Genomic DNA, 19,370 nt, shown 5'->3' with positions numbered 1-19,370 from the left:
ACTGTAACAGCAGCAGCTGTGTGGCAGAAGGAACTGTATCAAGGGAAGAGGGCACAGTGGGGCTGAGAAAACTGCTCACAACTGTTCACTACAACACAGGACACCTGGTCAAAAAAAAAACTGTCACAAGATGGTGTGCTGGCTCGGTTTAACATCAACAACTCAAACTAAAAGTAAACCTTAATTATGAAGATGCTCCCATGAGATCAGGCTGCACGTAAGCCTTTAAAGTATTTTCTTAATTAATCAAAGAGGGGGGGGCCCAGCCCATTGTAGGTGGTGCCATTCCTGGGCAGGTGGTCGTGGGTCTATAATAAAGTAACTTGAGCATGCCGTGGTGAACCAGTAAGCAACACCCCTCTATGACCTCTCCATCAGCTCCTGTCTCCAGGTTCCTGGTCTGTTTGAGTTCCTGTCCTGACTTACTTTGATGATGAACAATGATATGGAAGTGTAAGCTTAATAAACACATTCTACCCCACACTGCTTTGGTCACAGAGTTATCACAGCAATAGAATCCCTGACTAAGATAGATGGGTAGGCTAAGAATAACCTTGAGTAACAAAATAAAAACCATGCTCCACAGTTAGAATCAATCAACTGAGAATTTTTAGGTATAATCATAGTACCTAGTAGTTACTCTTTAGCACTTCCTAAGTAACGATCATGCACCACTGAGTAAAGTTTATACATGTTAATTCAAATTTTCTCTATTATTTAAAAATTATGTGCATATTACAGATTGCAGCATAAATAATAAAAACCCAGAGACAGATATTGGGGTTCAAGCTGGAGATCAGAAAAGCAAACTAGCCAAGTCACTAGAGAGCTCTTACCTCTATGAAATCTTCACTAAAAAAGACAGTGAGTTCGTGTCTCATCTCACTTTATATTCCTCTCTAGTGCTAGGATTAAAGGCATGCACCACCACTGCCTGACCTCTATGGCTAACTAGTGTGGCTGCTGGGACCTAAGGTGTGTGCCGCCACTGCATGGCCTTTATGGCTGACTAGTACGGCTAGCTTTGCACTCTGATCTTCAGGCAAACATTATTTGATATATCATGAACAAAATATCACTATATTTCCCCTCTTTTTTAATATAAAAAGGTTATAACTAATATAAGAAAAACTATATACAATAAGTATAGTAACTATATACAACATATACAGGCAATAAGTGTATCAACAATGTCTAGTCCATTTGCATTTGACAAACTCAAAGAAAATACTCCTTTCTCTATCCTATCTTGGTGAGTTATCATTCTCCATTTCCCAGATTTCTTTTTAACAACAAATACAGAAGAATTCCAAGGACTGGTTAATTTTTCAATATGCTGAACATTTAATTGTTCCTGCTCCAGCTATAATAAAGTCTGCAGTTTTTCTATTGTTAAAGGCCATTATGCAACCCATACAGGTTTTTCTGTCAACCATTTAAAAGGTAGGACTGTTGGTGCCTTTGGAATATTAGCAACTGTTGTGCCCTGTTCTTATACAACCTCAATGGTCAGTGACTATTCTTTATAATACCTTCTAATATTTTTCCCAGAAACATGTTAATTTACGGTTTGTTTCTAAGACTGGGGAAATATTAATATGAGTATTCTATTACTGTAACAAATCACGTCCCCTCAAATTCATTGCTATGATAGCCACATGTGGCTTTAATTTTCCTCTCTGTCCTTCCAGGTCTATATATTTGACCAAACTCGTGCTCTGTTTTACCTGAGATAAAGTTTCAGTCTCTAAAAGCTGAATATTTACCTCCTGAAGAGGCCAATTTGGATGCCAAGATTTTGGTGAAATTATTGCTACATCACACCTATGTCCACCAGACAATAATGGTATTTATTTGTATTTTTAATTCTGGTCTTTGTCCATTTATAGAAGTTTGCCAAAATCCTCACTTTATGGTTTACCCTAAATTTTTTTGTTGTCTCTTCTATAGCTGTTCTATTATCCAGAGCAGTATGGTTTCTTAAAATAGGCATTAGGCTCTTCAATTAATCCGGGAAGGAGTTTCTTCTAGATGGCAGTAAATGGCTAAACTGGATTTGGCATAGAGGCCTGCAAGAGGCCCCCCTTCACAGAGTTTCCTGATGGCAAAGTGTTACCCTGATAATCTTTTGTTGATCTATACTTCAATGCCTGCCTTTGCTATACCTTCTGCATAATCCAGAAGGAAAGGGCATTTTGTTTTGATTAGAATAAACATTGTTTCTAAGAATGCCTTGTTTACAATCACTTTTAAGGTTTGCCACAATTATAACACTTGACATTTTTATTTTACCTTAAATCTCTAGAAATCACCTTTCCTATCCATGAATCATCATGGTCATGAGAGTCATTATTGATTGTATCTTGGATCCATTTCTCTAAGGGTGCTGATCTTGACTTTAAAGGCCTAATTATCCTTTTGCATTGAGAATTAACATTTTCAAAAGCCAAAGATTCAATTATTATTTGCTCTGAATTTTGTATCATTCTATTTACTCCTGAAGTCAATCTTTGTAAGAAATCCATAAAGGCTACCTTTGGGCCCTGTATAACTTTTGTAAATGACTTAGTTTCCTTTCCTACTTCTCCAATTCTGTCCCAAGCATTCAAAGCTGCTATACAGCATAAAGCCAGGATGTGGTCATCATATAAAGATTGCCTTTCTACAATAGCATAATTTCCTTCTCCAAGAAGTTGATCTTGGGAGATTTCACTACGTCTAGCTTTACTCCATAGTTCAACTGTCTTAGCCTCTTTTCTGAACCAGGTCAACTGTCATAGCCTCTTCTCTGAACCAGATACTCCATTGTAAATGTGGATCAGGCTCTAAAGCAGCTTTAACCAAGTCTATCCAGCCTTTAGGAATACTTCTATTGCAAACTGACCCTGAGTTTAACATTTGCTTCACAAAAGGTGAATGCATGCCATATGAGACTATTACTTCCTTGAATCTCCTTAAATCCAACATTTCCAAAGGAGTCCATTTAAGTCTTGCATAGCCTTGGGTACATCTATCATTTGGCAGATGTTCCTCTAAGGTTACCAAATTGTTTAAAAACCTTAGGCTGTTTATCTCTAACCTTATAGTGTAATGCTGAAACTGATTCTCCATTAAATTCCTATGTCTAGATTTGAATATCTCTGTGATCTGTTTTATTAAGTTTTTCTAAGGCCTTTATCTTGGCAGTCAAACTAAACAACTTTTTAAGAGATAAACAAAGAAATTATCAAAACAACAAGTATTATCAAAATGACAACTAACAGTATATCAATCCCAGTTGAGTATCCCTTCATTTAGTTGTTCCATTTTTAAATTATGAATTACATAATCATATAGAGACCAGATTTTCTCTATTGTATTGTATTTCTCATTTTTTAACATGGAAAACAAACTCTCCCTTTTAACTAATTCCTTCCTTAAGAATTCCCAATTTTCTCACTGAGTAGAAGAGTAAAAGTCTGATTAGATTTCAAGGCAGCTACCTAATTTGACAGCAGCGCAAGAAGGGGGTTCAAGGAAAGTCCACCATGAGATAGTAAGGAAAAACAAGACAGTAAGGCGGTGACTCCAGCCACATGTAGCTCTAGCCTATGCAGGTAGCAAAGCTACAGACAAATGACTTTTTTTGTAAATTTGTACCCCAAACGTTGGGCATTAGATGTAGCATGACTAATAAAAACCCAGAGACAGATATTGGGGTTCAAGTTGAAGATCAGAAAAGCAAAGTAGCCAAGCCTCTAGAGAGCTCTTACCTCTATGAAATCTTCAGACTGAAAAAGATAACGAGTTCCTATCTCATCCTGCCTTATATTCCTCTCTAGTGCTGGAATTAAAGGCATGACCACTACTGCCCAGGCTCTATGACTAACTAGTATAGCTGCTGGAATTAAAGATGTTTGTCACCACTGCCTAAACTGTATGACTTACTAGTGTGGCTAGCTTTGCACTCTAATCTTCAGAAACTTTGTTAGATCATAAACAAAATATCACTAGAACAGAAAACACAAATGAGGCCAGAATGTATTAGCTTTCTGTCAATAAAACAAAATATCTAATATTGAACTTAGAAGAATTAGTAAGAAAGATCAAATCCCAAACATTTTTATTGGTTTTTATCTAAACAACTTTAAAATTATAAATAAGTATTTATCCCTGTACTAATTCCAAAACAAAAGACTACAGTACTTAAAAATACTTTCAAAAAATGGACTTGAATATTTTAAAACACAATTTAAGGTCAAAGCCCTAAAAAGTATATATGTTAAATTAAAACATTTAAAGATTAAAGAATAATTATAAATTTTTAAATAAGTTTAATAAAGTTATAATAAGATCTTACTAGTAAATACTTTGGTAATATCTATTCAAACTTTACAGAAACATTGTAAATCATTACAAAATTAAAATTTTCATATTTCAATATTTTGAAATCTCTTACCTTGGCATTTCCCAATAATTGATGTAAAATCATCTTTTGCAGACCTACAAATGAAAAATAAAAACAATAGTTTTACCATAATAAACTGATATGTAAGTCTATGAAACACTGTGCTCTAGATAACACCTGTACATAATAGTAGGTAATGCCTTCTGTCACAAAGACAGGTGGTTTAGTGTCCCAAACTGGATTCTTTCATTAGCAATCTTCTCATTACAGAAATGGGGCTAGAGCAGGAACACTGTGATATAGCAGAAGTGGGCTTAAGCACTTATGATCTTATGATACAGTAGGAGTCTGCACCACCGGCTCAAATAAATCTAGGATGGGACCCAAGTAAGATTATAGACTATAGCTCCACACACTGTACCAGTTAAGAACCACTGATCTGTAGCATATTACAAAGTCTGATCACAAATTAATAATTTAATAAATCACATAACCTAAATATGTTATAATGCATAAAGCAGTGACCTGTTTACAATCTATAATCCTGAAATATAGAATGTAGTAGCATAATTAGTACAAACTATGTTCAAAACAAAAACTGGTGCACTTTTAAGAACATAATTTTAAAATAATTACCTAAAACTTTAATATCTATAGAACTTGACCAATTTCACTTCTATGAAGTTATTCCCAGGAAATAATTACAGATTTATATAGTTATCAAGGAAACTAAGGTAATCCAATTTATAAAGAAGAAAAACATACCAAGTATGGGAGATTAATTAAATTTTGCTGTGCACATCCAATGAAATATTATTCAATTACTATACCTGACATGGAACAATTTCATAATAAATTAATTTCAAGAGTTAGCAAGGAAAAAAAGTGATATAAATTTTAAAGTGTAAATTAAATTTATAAATCACAAGAGTAATTCACAAGTTGGCATCAAGTAGAATAAACAATATTATCCACTAATGATACACACACACACACACACACAGAAAGACAAGTTTCAAACAACATATATCAAAATATTAATAGTAAGTTGGATAGTCAAAAAGGTAATTACTAATTCTTTCTATTTAACTATATCTTCTATTGTTTCTAAAGGGACTACTAAGCACTGTTTTTTAAATAATTTATAAAACTTTTTATATTTTAGCTATTTTTCAAATAATGTTAGCTATGACTACAGACATAAATACAGAAATAAGTATTCAAGACAACACACTGCTTAGCTCCCAAGTGGGACGAGGCAGAGAGAACCGGCTCTGAAATGAAGCTGACCTGATTCTGAGTCCATCTCAGGGACTGAGACAAAGGATGAACACAACCTTCCCTTCAGACAATGGGATGACAGCACCTCACACAGCTCAGAGAAAACTGAAGGAGACGTCAGTGAATGTGCATCACATCCATCCTACACGTGACAGCAAATGAGTGGGAAGAGGAAAGAGGGATGGACTAACGGTTTTCCTAAACCATCATACTTTATTCACTTTCATAGAGCAAACTTGTGGTAGGGATATTTACACATTTTCTTCAGTTTCTTTCTGTCTTTGTTGGGGTCTTTCACAACTTCTAATAGTTCCCATAGTAGCAGCAGCCCACAACCATATGTAATTATTACTTCACTATTTGAATAAAGTAAACATCTATTAACCACTCAAAAACTGTAGCTGCTGCCAACATGCAAATTAAAGAAGAATTCACACATTGTTATTTTATCCAAAATCAGCCCCTAGCACAAGCAAGTTAAGGACAGCATAGTAAGTTAGTGACAGCATTTAACACAATAACTCTGGAAAACAACAACCCAAATTCTATTGCAGAAAGCAGGGCTACCTCTCAAAAATTAAAGTGCTTCAGTGTTTCTTTTCTCAGGAACCATTTCATGTTCACAATTACTCCTATGGCAAATAATGACCTAAGACACTAGCACCAACTCCCACGGTTGACTTTAATCAAGAACTACTCCTTAAACACCTGCACGGTGTTGCTACAGCTACCACTGCATAGGTCTCACATTGTATATTGTGGTTTAAATAGAGATAGGCCCCTGCATAGGCCCACGAGCTTTACCACTTAGTCCCCAACTGGGGGCTGTTTGGGAAAGTTGTGGGACCTTTAGGAGGTGGACATTTGCTGAAGGAAGTGAAGGTTTTGGAGCCTAGCCCTCCTTCCTGTCCTCTCCCTGTCCCTGACCACTCATGCCATAAGCCCAGCCTGCCTCAGGCTCCTGCCACCACGCCTTCCCTGCTCCAACAGACTACACCTCCCAGAAACCAGAATGAACTCTTTGATCCTAAGCTGCTTTGGTTAGGTATTTTGTCTCAGCATTGTTTGAAATAATTAAGCACTTGTGTTCATCACTGTTGTGGATAGAATACACACAGAAAAGAAAGAGAAAGTGTCTTTAAAATTCAAAAACAGCCCAACATGGTGGCACACACCTGTAACCCCAGCACTGAGAAGGCAGAGGCAGAGAATTAAAAGTTCTAGGCTAGCTGGGGTCACACAGAAAGGTCCCATCTCAAAGAAAAGCTGCAGGACAATTGCTACATACACTTTACTTTGCTGGTTATTCCTCATTTACTAGAAAACATTTCCTTTCAGGTCACTGCAAAGTCCAGACCTGTGCTTATATCCATTCAACACAAAAGCAGCTAAACAGCAACTCTGAACAAAGCTGCACCCCATAATCCCCTTTTAGCATCTGTTCCTCCTCTTGCACTGGCATTGTTCATCACATGGAGACTAGTAACTCCTATTATATTCACAGAAATGGAACAAGTGGAGGTCAAGTGACCTTTTTTGAGCAGAGGGAATTGAACTTGGGGCTTTGCCCCAGGTAGACAAGAGCTCTATCACTGTGCTACATCCCCACCCTTATATTTGTGGGAATATATCATACTGAAGGAGACGATCCCTAACTATAAAGAAAACACAATAAAATCAGAGCTGTAATCCCAGGCCTCATTCACAATGCATTCCTTGAAAATGGCACATGCTGGATCTGTAGAAAACAGAGGTGCTAATCATGAGGGGGCACCCAGCATCCACACCACAGCACAGCATGGCTGAAATTGAAATGGAAACTGCACTTTCATTTCCTGGCCACTCAGACCTGAATAATCACACAAAAACTTTTTGGCCAACAGCTCAGGCGTATCCTAGCTAGCTCTCACATCTTAAATTAACCCTTTTCTATTATTTTATATTTTACCACAAGATTTGTGGTTTGTTACCTCACATCTTGTTTCTTGAGTGGTTACATGGTGTCTGCCTGACTCTGCCTCCTTTCTTCCTGCATTCACTTCAGTTTTCTCCACTAGCTATATTCTGCCCTGTCATAGGCCAAAACAACTTCTTTATTAACTAATAGTAATAAAACATATTCATAGCATACAGAGGGGAATCCCACATCAGAAACACAGAGCATAATACCTGAAGCTACAAAAATGGATCCCGAATTCTTACATATATCATTTATCCTTCATTTCCAAAGCAGAGGAAAATCTACCCAACATCTCAGACCTACGAGATGTTAACAGGAGTACCTAACACCCAGCACTGGCAACAACTTAGTAAGGGTAACCCTATGTGTCCTCAAGTTACAGGTGTGTCGGTGTGCTGAGCCCCCACACATAGTGTGCTCTCCAAGGCTTCCTGGTGGGGCTCATCTCACACCAAAATTTGTATGTATTACAAAGCTTTTGCAAATTATTCTTTCTCCTTCATTTTCATTGGCAAGTTCCATGGATCTTTGGTCAAGCTCTCCCTCTCAGACCCAAATATCTTGATCGCATATACACGCCCTGATTCTTATATCAAAAATCACTTCATCCATCTTCTCTTTTCAAGGGAAAAGTGAATGTTGTGTTCTGACTGCTGTTTATAAGTAAGGTAGATACCATAAGCTTGTTTCTCAAAACACTTCACAGAACTGCAACAAACGGAATAGGAGAGTCTAGCCATCCCTACTAATGGTATAAATTCAAATACTGCCAAATGGATGCTTAACAACGTGCTTAAAAACAGCACAGAGGGCTCTATACAGCCATATCTGGCTAAAGTGCTGAGCAAGGGAAGATTGCCACCACTGCCATTATTTCCTGGGTGGCTTGAGAGGACTCAGAAAGTCTCCTCACTTGAAGCCAGTACCTGACAGGGCAAGACTTTCCTTCTACTCCAAAAAGCTGCGAGAATCCAGTTATGCTTGGATACACAGGAAGAAAAAAACCTAAAATGGGCAGAAAATGAACACCAACACAAGAGCAACTGAATGGGCACTAGTGCTATTTTAGTGAGAACAGTGGAGCAGCAGAAAACATTTCCATTAGTATCTAAGTATTTATATGTGTGCTGTGCATGTCAGTATGCGTCCACACCCACATATGTGTAGGTGGACATGTGCATATAGGGAGGCCCAAAAGTGACAACAGGTGTCTTCCTTATCAGTCTCTACCTCATATGCTGCCACAGGGTCTCGTGTTCCAACCAGAGCTAATGCTCTCAGTTTCTGTGGCTAGCTGCATTGCTGCGGGGATCCCATTTCCACCTACCACAGGAACTGGATTACAGGTAGGACACTATGCCCACCCATCTTTTACACTGGTTCTATGAATGCAAACTCCACTCCTCTAGATGGCATAGCAAGCTGTTTATCTGCTCAGCCATCACCCAAGCCCTCCACTTACATCTGACTACCAATAGGTAGGCTTTGCCTACTAAAAGGGGGACCCTCAATATTAGAAATGGCAAATATTTAGTGGGTTGATGCAAATTCCAAAACAAACCAACTACTCCTGAGTTTGCTACCCAGGCCAGCTTAAAAAGTACTTTTTTAATATACATATGTGTGTGTCTATGTGAGTTCATGTGTACTGTGTGCACACAGGTACACATGAAGGAAAGAAGAAGGCATCAGAGTCCCTGAAACTGAAGCCATGGGCAGTTGTGAGCCATGCAGGTCAGGTGCTGGGAACAGAACCCAGATCCCTGCAAGAGCAATAAGCAGTTTTAACCACTGAGCCATCTCTCCAACCCCTAGAGGGATATTTTAGATAAGAACATAGTATCATTGAATGTACTGATTGAACACCACATAGATCTCCAGTAATCATCTTGGTCATTCACTGTCTTATATTCACACACTTATGCCATTATTGCAAAGCTGTCTTGCTGGGGAATATTATTTTAAGGTGTGTGACTTTTGTTTATGCCTCATTTGTTTAACTCTGTAAAGCTGTGGTCCCTTGCCTGTATAAAACACCTGATGGTCTAATAAAGAGATGAACAGCCAATAGCAAGGCAGGAGCAAGGATATGTGGGCCTGGCAGGCAGAGAGAATAAATAGAAGGAGAAATCGGGGAGTAGAGAGGATGAGCATTAAGAGAACAAGGAGAGGAGGACATCAGGAACCAACTACCCAGCTACGCAGTCAGCCACAGAATGAGGGAAAAATAAGATATACCAATGTAAGAAAAGGAAAAAGCCCCAAGGCCAAAGATAGATGGGATAACTTAAGAAAATGGCAGGGAAAAAAAAACAAGCCAAGCTAAGACTGGGCATTCATAACTAAAATAAGCCTCCATTTGTGATTTATTTGGGAGCTGAGTGGTAGGCCCCTCAAAAAGCCAACTAGTTAAATATCACACAACATTGCCCCGCTTTGTTTCACATCTTGAGACATCTTGCATTGGTCTAATTCACTATTTCATCATAACTAGTTCAACAACAGTTACTTCCAGACTTCTAGAATATTATCTTCATGTAGCAAGAAGACATCACTTTCAGGAGCCAGCAGATAAGTACAGGGATGAGCAAACCACAGTAAGAGAGCATCATTTGTAAGTCAGTCTTTGATACGTCACAAAAGTGACTTGATAGTAAAAGCCCTTCAAATATCACCTATGAAAAGATTAAAACCTTAATTCTTATGTATAAGGAATGAGGGTTTTTCTCCTAAAAAGAAATTTTCCATAGAGCCTACATTAACAATTACCTGATCTCCACACACTGGTCTTGGACAGCTGCCAAAAGCTTGCCATTGCTGCATGGGAGAAAAGAGAAAGAAATTCTGCTGTGAGTATTGGAGTCTTTACTTTGATGGGATTATTTTACAGTAAGTTTTTTAAAGTTTTGCTGTCATTATCTACCTTCTGACTTGATAACTGAATGAATATACAAGTACAAAATCATAGAAATAATTCAATACAGTGTAAATTAATATGTTCAAGCAACAATGACCATATGTAAGAAAGGGAATTTAATACAAATCAAGAATGAAAGCCACAAGGACCCTAAAAATCCATGTCTGATTCTAGATTTAGGAGAAATGCAGACAGAAGTTTGAAGTGAATTTATACATACTTACTTCGCAAGAACCAAATGCCAGTTTATCTGCTTATTGACCAAGCGAACCAGTCCCTCGGGAAGCAAAAACGGAGCAGGGCTGAAAGCACAACACATCAGCTAGCTTAAGACTGAATCATGACAATCATATGTAAAGAAAGAAAAATTAAAAGAGAGGGTTTTATATTAAAAACCTGAATATTAATAAACCTAAATCCAAAAACTACTAAATTTTTATTAATTTTTAAAAGATCTTATTTATTATATATACAGTGATCTGCCTGCAGGTCAGAAGAGGGCACAAAATCTCATAATAAATGGTTGTGAGCCACCATGTGGTTGCTGGGAATTGAACACAGGACCTTTGGAAGAACAAGCAGTGCTCTTAATGCCTGAGCCATCTCCCCAGTTCAAAAACTACAAATATGATATATGAAACTTCATGAGTAGGAGATAAAGACCCAGTGGCATACTTACAGTCCATACAATTACCAATGCAGCCAACTTCCTCAACCATCTCTACCCTATTGCGCCCTACATCCTCAAAAATCAAAACTAACAAAAAACACATCTCTCTCTCTCTCTCTCTCACACACACACACACACACACTTACATGTACACAGAGAGAGAGAGAGAGAGAGAGAGAGAGAGAGAGAGAAAAAAAAAAAAAAAAAAAACACTGAGCAAATAGTTCTACAAGTGATNAAAAAAAAACACTGAGCAAATAGTTCTACAAGTGATCAAAGGTCTCTATTTTAGAACTATCTTATCTTTAGAACTGTTAAGTTTAAGGTTTGGAGAAAGCAACATGCAATTAATAAATCTACTTTTAAAAATCACTACAAACATTGCTAAATGCTGAATTATATCATTTTATCAGATTAATTATTTCCTTGTCCTTGTTGAACCTGAAAAATCAGCATCATAGTTGAACATAACAACATGCAAAGAATTTTTAAAAAAAAGCACAAAAGTGCTGCTTAACATATACAAGACACACATGCAGCATAGGTGCGTTTCCTATGCAGTTGAGGACGCTCTTCAGAGGAATAGAAGCGAGTAGGATAAGATCACTATGGACTAAGGGAACAATGAGTGTACTAAGGCGTCACCAGCTTACACCAAATTCTGTGAAATGCCTATTAAAAACTAGGTTTGCTGTGGGAGGCATGCCCCTTTCTGAGTGATTACAGAGGAGGATGGGGGAGGGGTAAAGGCAGGGGAGGCCATGGTTAGGATGTAAAATAAGTTAATTAATTAAAAAAAAGTAGAAAAAAAAAAACTTGAGCTTTTCAAACACACCATTAAGAAAATGAAAAGGCAACAACAAATTGGAACACACTTCCAAAGCCTGAATTTCCATATAGCTCTTCACCTTAATCTGATATTCAAAACATTAAAACACAATCTTTGTAAAAACTGAAGGCTCACCTGTACCAGATGTACTGACGCAAAAATAACAGGTGATCTGTAAGAAAAAGAAGCAACCATTTGCAAACAACTTATAAAATGAGACCAACCTAATATACATTATAACTTTTATAAGACCATATATTTGTTTATATTAAAGTCCACGTTTACGTTACTCAAACATTGAAATATTTTCCAACTACAAATTTTAAAAATGGTTTTTGAGATGCTAAATTTAATCTAAGAAACCTTATTCAAATCATTACTAGGAATCACAGTAGACTGCTCTTTAAAACAAATGTATTTGTATGAAGTATAAAATCTAAATCAAGATAGTAATTTGAACTTTGCAACAACTATGTAAGTAATACCTGGAGAAGTCTGTGATAAACAAAATTTCAAACACAGGTTTAAGACTGCTTTATATCGTGTGTGTGTGTGTGTGTGTGTGTGTGTGTATGTGTGTTTGAGAGACACAGAAAGACACACACACACTCCTGTACACACAGCTAGGTATAGAGTGAGGGAGAAAAGTCTGAAGAAGAACATCATATCTAGGTTGTAAAATGAAAAAATATTTATTATGATATGTAGTTACTTATCCTTTCAAATTTTTTCTAAATTATTTTAATCAGTTATATATGTTTTCTAAATTAAACCAAAACTTTGTGATAATGAAAACTGAATATACTACAACTTTAGTTATTCATAAGTTTTCAATTTTTTTGAACTGATTGTTCTCTTCATAAGGAACTCATACCCAACATAAGGATGGCCTAAAAGGTCAGAAAGACAGACAGGTAGTCACATTCCCAAAGAACAATGTGAACAAATCTCCACATCTAAAAACATTAAAGGTAGGGGCTAGAAAGATGCTCGGTGGTTAAGACCTGGGTTTGATTCCCAGCACAGACACGGTGGCGCACAACCATCTATAACTTCAGCTCCAGCAGACCCTACATCTCCTCAGACCTCCATGGGTTCCTGCACACACATAGTACACACACACAGGGATACCCACATACATTAATACATACAAATAATATGAAATAAATAAATATAAGACAGCACCTACCCTATCAGTCTGCTGGAAGAATTATATTAATCTGTTAATATAATAAAGTCCTCATAGCTCAAAAAGGCTGATACTCAATTCTTTTTCAGACTCTTACTAGTTTATATGTGAAGTCTATCATTGGTTAAACAAATGCTCAATTTAATCACACTTGTAATTTGAATATTATTCACATTCTATCTGAACATCTGTGTAAAAATGTGCAATGGTGTCTCACACTGGGCTTCCTCATCACCTCCTGATACAACACGGGTAATGGCTAAACCTAGGCTACAGTTTAGTTCTACGCTGAGTTAGAGATAGGTAAGACTGAAAACCTACATACACACACACACACACACACACACATATACACACACACACACATGCATGCATCTGCAGAAATAATTACATATAAGATTAAAGCCAGACAATATGTATGCTAACTACCTTCATCAGGTTTTATATCAGAAGTCTAAAAGAACCCTTTTAAATTACTAGGCTGTCTAGAATTGCACAGTTGTGATTGAGAAAAAACAGCCCACTAACTATGTAACACATAAAACACGAGTCATATTTACCTCTGATGGCTTTTGTGATGATGAATGATGCCCCATGCTTTCGGTTGCCTCTAAGCTACAATTTAAAAAAAATTAAAAATGTTTTAAACTTACATTTTTTTAAATTTTACAATACTTACAACATATTAATTTAAACTTCTTTATTTCTACCCAGAGAATTGAGTACTATCAGTATTTTAAAACTTCTTCCAGACTGAAATAACATCATCTAGTGGCTTAAAGACTGAAACTGACAGTTATAGGCACATGTCAGAAAGAACACAAAAATGAAGTTAGAAACTGTTTTCAAATCAAAACACAAATAAAAAGACTAAAAAAGACCAGGGGCAGGGCTGAGGTGTATCTAAATGGTAGGAAACTTGCCTAACATGTGTAGGGTCAGACAAGGTCAGGGTTTGACCATTCAAGATTATACTGGTTGACAAGTCAGTACAGTTGACTTACGTAGACCACAGAAACCTAAAACAAATTTTACTCAGAGGAAAAGTAGTTATCTATTGTGTATCCATGGAGACAATGTTATTAACAAAACACAGATATAACTAGTACATTAAATAATTTGACTCCATAATTATAAACTGAATGCTGTAGGATAAAGAATAACAATATTTCCTATGGTGAGTACTACATGAAAGTATAGTAAGTACTCAATTAAACTCCTACCAAGAATAAAATGAATAAAAGCATCAGCAAGTGCAGATACATTATTCCCTAAGAAGCCCACTCGGCAAACATGAAGCAATCATCAGAAGACAATTTGGCACCGCGGGGGTATAGAAAAGTGAATCAGATGCAGAGCCTAGAGGTCAATAGCTGTGTTGAGTAGATATGGAAATCTGTAATAAAGACAGACGTGAGAGGGCAAAGTACAATGAGGTTTCCGTACAAGGTGACGCTGTGCTGTTTTTAAATCAATGTTTAATGTTAAGCATGCTGAGACATTATTACAGATGTTGTCAGAAGTGTCAGGTGTCTTTATCCAACTAAAAGGCAGCACAAAACAGCCTATTAATTTCATGATCTACAAAATGTCCACATTATTCAGGAGAAGCAGGAATTAATGAAAACAATATATGGAGATCTCTGCCATACAAGACATAATTCAAGACAAGTGGAATAAACTCTCAGAAAAGGTGGCAATGAAGCTCAGTCGGCTGGATTCAGGAATCTTTAATCAAAGTGCTTCGTGCATGCTGCTTCCCCAGGACCTAATACACTGGCATGTCAGGCCCTCTGTATGATGTCAAATAAATGGTCCTCAGGCTCCTGTCCTTCTCCCTAGGACTAGCAGGCTCTCCCTAGGAAATGAGTAAGTCCAGGGTCCATAAGTTAGCAAACACCGTACTTCGTCTCCTGCAGAACTGGAGAACGACCGCAGCTTCTTTCTTTCTTTTCACTCCCTTCGCATTTTGCTCAGACGGCCACTTAAGGCTTGGTAAGGAGAAATGGTCACTGGTCGGTTTTCTCTCCTCCACAGTAGAAGTTCCATGAAGACAACTCATCTCTGGGACCCAGGACAGACAGACAGACAGACAGACAGACAGACAGACAGACAGACAGACAGACAGACAGACAAGCAGGCAGATCACACACACACACGTACACACCTCTTACTGAGATGTCAAGAAGACCGTGTGCACACATAGACAGACAAACCACACACGTACACGCCTCTTACTGAGATGTCGAGAAGACCGTAGGGTCCTGCAAAATTCTCCCGCCACAGAGAACAAGAAAGCAAGCCAAGTCCGGATGTGGCAAGGACCCCCTCCCTCTAAGGCAGGCGAGTGACACCGACCACCCGAGGGGATGACAGCCTGACTGAGGACCGACAGCCGAACTCTGACTCCACAGACACCCCTCAGAGAGCCCCAGACCCAGCTGCCCCGCCGTTGCCAGGCGACACCACAGCTGCCATCCCCGCTCCACTGGGCTGCGTGGCACCGCTACGTGGCTCCACACGCCACGCGCCCGCGTCACGCCGACCGCCTTCAAGAAGGGTCCGGCTCACCTGCACTTCTGTCTCAGGTGGCCACTCGGTGTTGACCAGCAAGTCATAGAGGATCGTCTCCTCCTCCTCTGCAGAGCCGGGACTCGAAGCCTGCACTGAGTCGGAGGCCGCCATGTTGGCCCGGAACAGAGTGGCGGAGGGAGGGGCCCTACGGTAGCTCACGCGGGTCAAACTTCCCGGGACGCGGCTGCTGCTGATTGGAAGAGAGTGAAGTGAATTAATTGGCTGCTGAAAGGGGCATACTATGGGTAGAAAAATGACGGTGTCCATGTGTAAGGTAGATCTTGGACTCTGTCCGTTCTGTGCTCATTTGTGCCTAAAATGACTCAAGTCCCAGAACCATTCTTACCCAGTCAGTTTTAACAAAAGTCTAGGTACAAATACCTCCAGAAATGCTGGTGTTCATTTAAGTAGCCATCCCCTAACACAGAAAGTGTTCGGCCAGAGGGCTTTAAATATACCAAGGGGTTATCCAGATCTACAGAATAAATTAACGGTTGAGTATCACATGGGTGGTGTTTTTAGGCTCCTAAAACACCCAGTGAGCGCAAGAGGGTCTGATGGAGAGACTTCCTGTGTCAGATAAAGCTTGCCACCTATGTAACAGAGGATGTCCTAGAAATCACTGTACAACATGGACTATCCTTAGACTCAGTCCTCCCCAAGACTCAGAGTTCAGATATGTGCCACCGTGACCAGCCGTGGACCTTCAACTATAGATAAAAACTGGATCCGCTGGAGAAGGTCTGGAAAGAATATTTATGTTAGAAGCGACTGCAGCACATAAAGACATAGATAGAAAAATTGAGTTGCGATGACAGACAGGGTGAATAGAGAGAGAGGCCAAGCTGGGAAAGGGGGTACAGGACAATAAAAATACGACAACTTGAGGATTCCCTAAACGGGGTACTTACCTCATTTGTTCATTTACTTATTCCTGAACAAATGTCTCTCTGTGGAAGTCCGTTTACTGAAAACAGAGCCAACTGTGACCTGAATGACCACATAGGCTGCATTAAGAAGAAGCACAATTTCCCAAAATAACTTTCAGAAATGATACTGTACAATAACCATCACTGCACAGTAGGCAATGATATAATTAAAAGGCACAACTGGAGCATGTCTAATGGTTCCCATTTCTCGCCAAGTTAAATTAACTCAAAGCCATATATCTTTTGCCTGCACCTTGTGTTCTCACAGCTAAACTTGTTACACACACACACACACACACACACACACACATTTAGCGAGACTCTTACTGCTTCTGAGACACTACACACATATAAACAGCAGGCACTTTGACAGGGATGTTCCCTATCATGGAGGTTCTACCTGATATACGGTGGCTTTCTCATATCCTTCCAGTTTCTGTTTAAATGTCGCCTCCCTTCTGAACTCTACCATGCCTGCCTGTAGTAGAAGAGCCTCTTGTTTGTTCCCAATTGTCCACACTTAAAATAACCACACAGAATCTCTATTATTTGCAATACTGTTTGGCCAATAGCTTAAGTGTATTTCTAGCTTACTCTTATATCTTAAATCAACTCATTACTATTAATCTGTGCATTGCCACATAGCTGTGACTTACGGTAAGGTTCCACGGTGTCTGTCCCCAGCAGTGGCTACATGGCATCTCCTCGTCTCCCCCTTCTTTATTCATTAACCAATAAAAACAACACATATACAGAAGTACCTCCCACACCACCTGCCTGTGTGTAAATTTGCAAGCACTTCACCACTACTTCAGCTTCCCAGCCTTCCCCAGGCCTGCTCAATTATTTAGTGTTCTTTTTTCATAACACATGTCATCACTGGATAGGCTATGTGATGTATACTGTATCGTCTCTGTGCACTCTCTGTCCCCAACCTCCAAAATGTAAGCTCCGACCTGGTAGAGAGCACCATCATCTTGTATAATAGATTCAATACACAGCTGCACTGTGTTCCCAGCATTTATAACAATACCAAGCACAGAGCAGGGGACAAAATTTATATTGCTGTTGAGTAAAAGAAGAATTTTCAAACAACATTTTTTTTAACCAACTCCTACCACGTGGCACCAGCAAGCTTGGAACTCCTACTGTCAAGCAAACCTCTTGCATCTATATTCTGTGGAGTTCTCACTACACAGGGATTTTCAAACGACTTACTTTTACACGCTCAGAGTATTTCTTCTACAGCATCTGGGTCTTTTCATCGAGTTCCCAACCACAAACCCCAGCATTCTTTCTATCTACTCTGCAGAACATAACAAGTTACACCACTACAAAGAGCATGTCTCACCTGGCACACCAGAGAAGGCAGAGATCTGAATACTGGGCAGGGGAGATGGTAGGGTTCCCACTCGAGTAATACAGTACCTCAAAAGAGCACCTACCTTCAACGGCATACCAACTTTCCTGGTCCAACCTCTTCCCTGTCTTTCCTTTGGCAGAAATTGTAATGACTTTCTGCTTCTTCCATTTTCTTTGTCACGTCTACCTGATCGTACAGCTGCGACGAACAAAGGATGTGTTCTTGGACTTGAGAGATGAACCTCCGTTCACAGAGGGAAACTACAAACTTACAAAACTCCATGATCACAATAGAGCAAAACGGAACCCATGTTTCAGCAAGGCACAGTGGATCACATCTGTAATCCTAGCACTTGGGAGATTGAGACAGGAGGATCCTCCTGAGTTCAAAACCAGCCTGAGCTGCATAGTGAGCCTTTAAACAAACAAGCAAACATAGTTCTTGAGATCCAAATGTTCTTTTCTCCACAGGGCAGCATATGGCAGAGATTTGTATTGCAAAGGATAACTCAATACTGTAGTCAAAGCAATCCAACAGTTGAAGAAGTAAATGAAAAGTTGACCAGGAGTGCTATGCCAGCAGATAGACTTATATTATTATCAGCCTGCTCTATTAAGTGTGGTGTGTAAGAGTTTGGTTGCTGAGTGCTACAATAGCCATCTAATCAACATCATCCTGCAGTTGAAATTCTAGCTTCTATGGTCTGAGTATGTCTTCCCTCCAAATTCACATGTTAAACATTCTGAACTGGTGGGTAATGAAGTAAGGTTCAGGAAAGATGATGAAGGTGGCTGGAGAGATGCTCAGAGCGGGTGAAGGGTTGCTGCACACGCTTAAGGACCTGTCCCAGCACAAACACATAATACAAAGCTAGGAATGGCTGCACAGAGTGCAGGGACAGGAGGATCGCTGGGACTTACTGGCTACTACCTAGGTCCAGTTTCACAGAAATAATGTCTTAAGAGAATTGGCAGAGAGTGATAGAATAGGACTCGCAGCTTGCCCCTCTGCCTCCGTGTGTGTGCATGCACACACACACACACACACACACACACACACACACACACATCGTATACACACAAAATAATTGAGTGATCTTTTTCTATTCCTTCTATGATGTAAGGACACAGGAAGAAAGTGCAATATATGGGAAATAGAGTTCCAAACAGATGTACCCTGATCTTGAACTCAGCCTCAAGAACTGTCGGAAATCAATTTCTTTTGTTTAGAAAATTTTCATTTAGATATTTTATTGTAGCAACCCAAGAGAC

The 19,370-nt window shown here is 39.0% G+C and overlaps 1 protein-coding gene across 2 annotated transcripts in view; it reads right to left on the bottom strand.

The window, feature by feature from the left end:
• Nbas (NBAS subunit of NRZ tethering complex) overlaps nucleotides 1-15,935 on the bottom strand; it is a 291,403-nt gene extending 275,468 nt beyond the window's left edge. For both annotated transcript variants that reach the window (XM_050141900.1, XM_050141901.1), the window contains exons 1-6: nucleotides 15,805-15,935; nucleotides 13,794-13,848; nucleotides 12,180-12,216; nucleotides 10,770-10,847; nucleotides 10,398-10,445; nucleotides 4,439-4,482 (exon numbers count right to left, since the gene is read on the bottom strand). In XM_050141900.1, the coding sequence (XP_049997857.1) occupies nucleotides 4,439-4,482; nucleotides 10,398-10,445; nucleotides 10,770-10,847; nucleotides 12,180-12,216; nucleotides 13,794-13,848; nucleotides 15,805-15,918 (376 nt within the window). In that variant the 5' untranslated portion in view covers nucleotides 15,919-15,935. The remainder of the gene's footprint in view (nucleotides 1-4,438; nucleotides 4,483-10,397; nucleotides 10,446-10,769; nucleotides 10,848-12,179; nucleotides 12,217-13,793; nucleotides 13,849-15,804) is intronic.
• Between the last annotated feature and the right edge of the window lie 3,435 nt (nucleotides 15,936-19,370).

This window comes from Alexandromys fortis, unplaced genomic scaffold (assembly GCF_014885135.2).
Source record: "Alexandromys fortis isolate MF-2015 unplaced genomic scaffold, M_Fortis_MF-2015_v1.1 scaffold_30, whole genome shotgun sequence".
Taxonomy (NCBI): Eukaryota; Metazoa; Chordata; class Mammalia; order Rodentia; family Cricetidae; genus Alexandromys; species Alexandromys fortis.
This window is presented reverse-complemented; position numbering and strand designations above follow the sequence as displayed.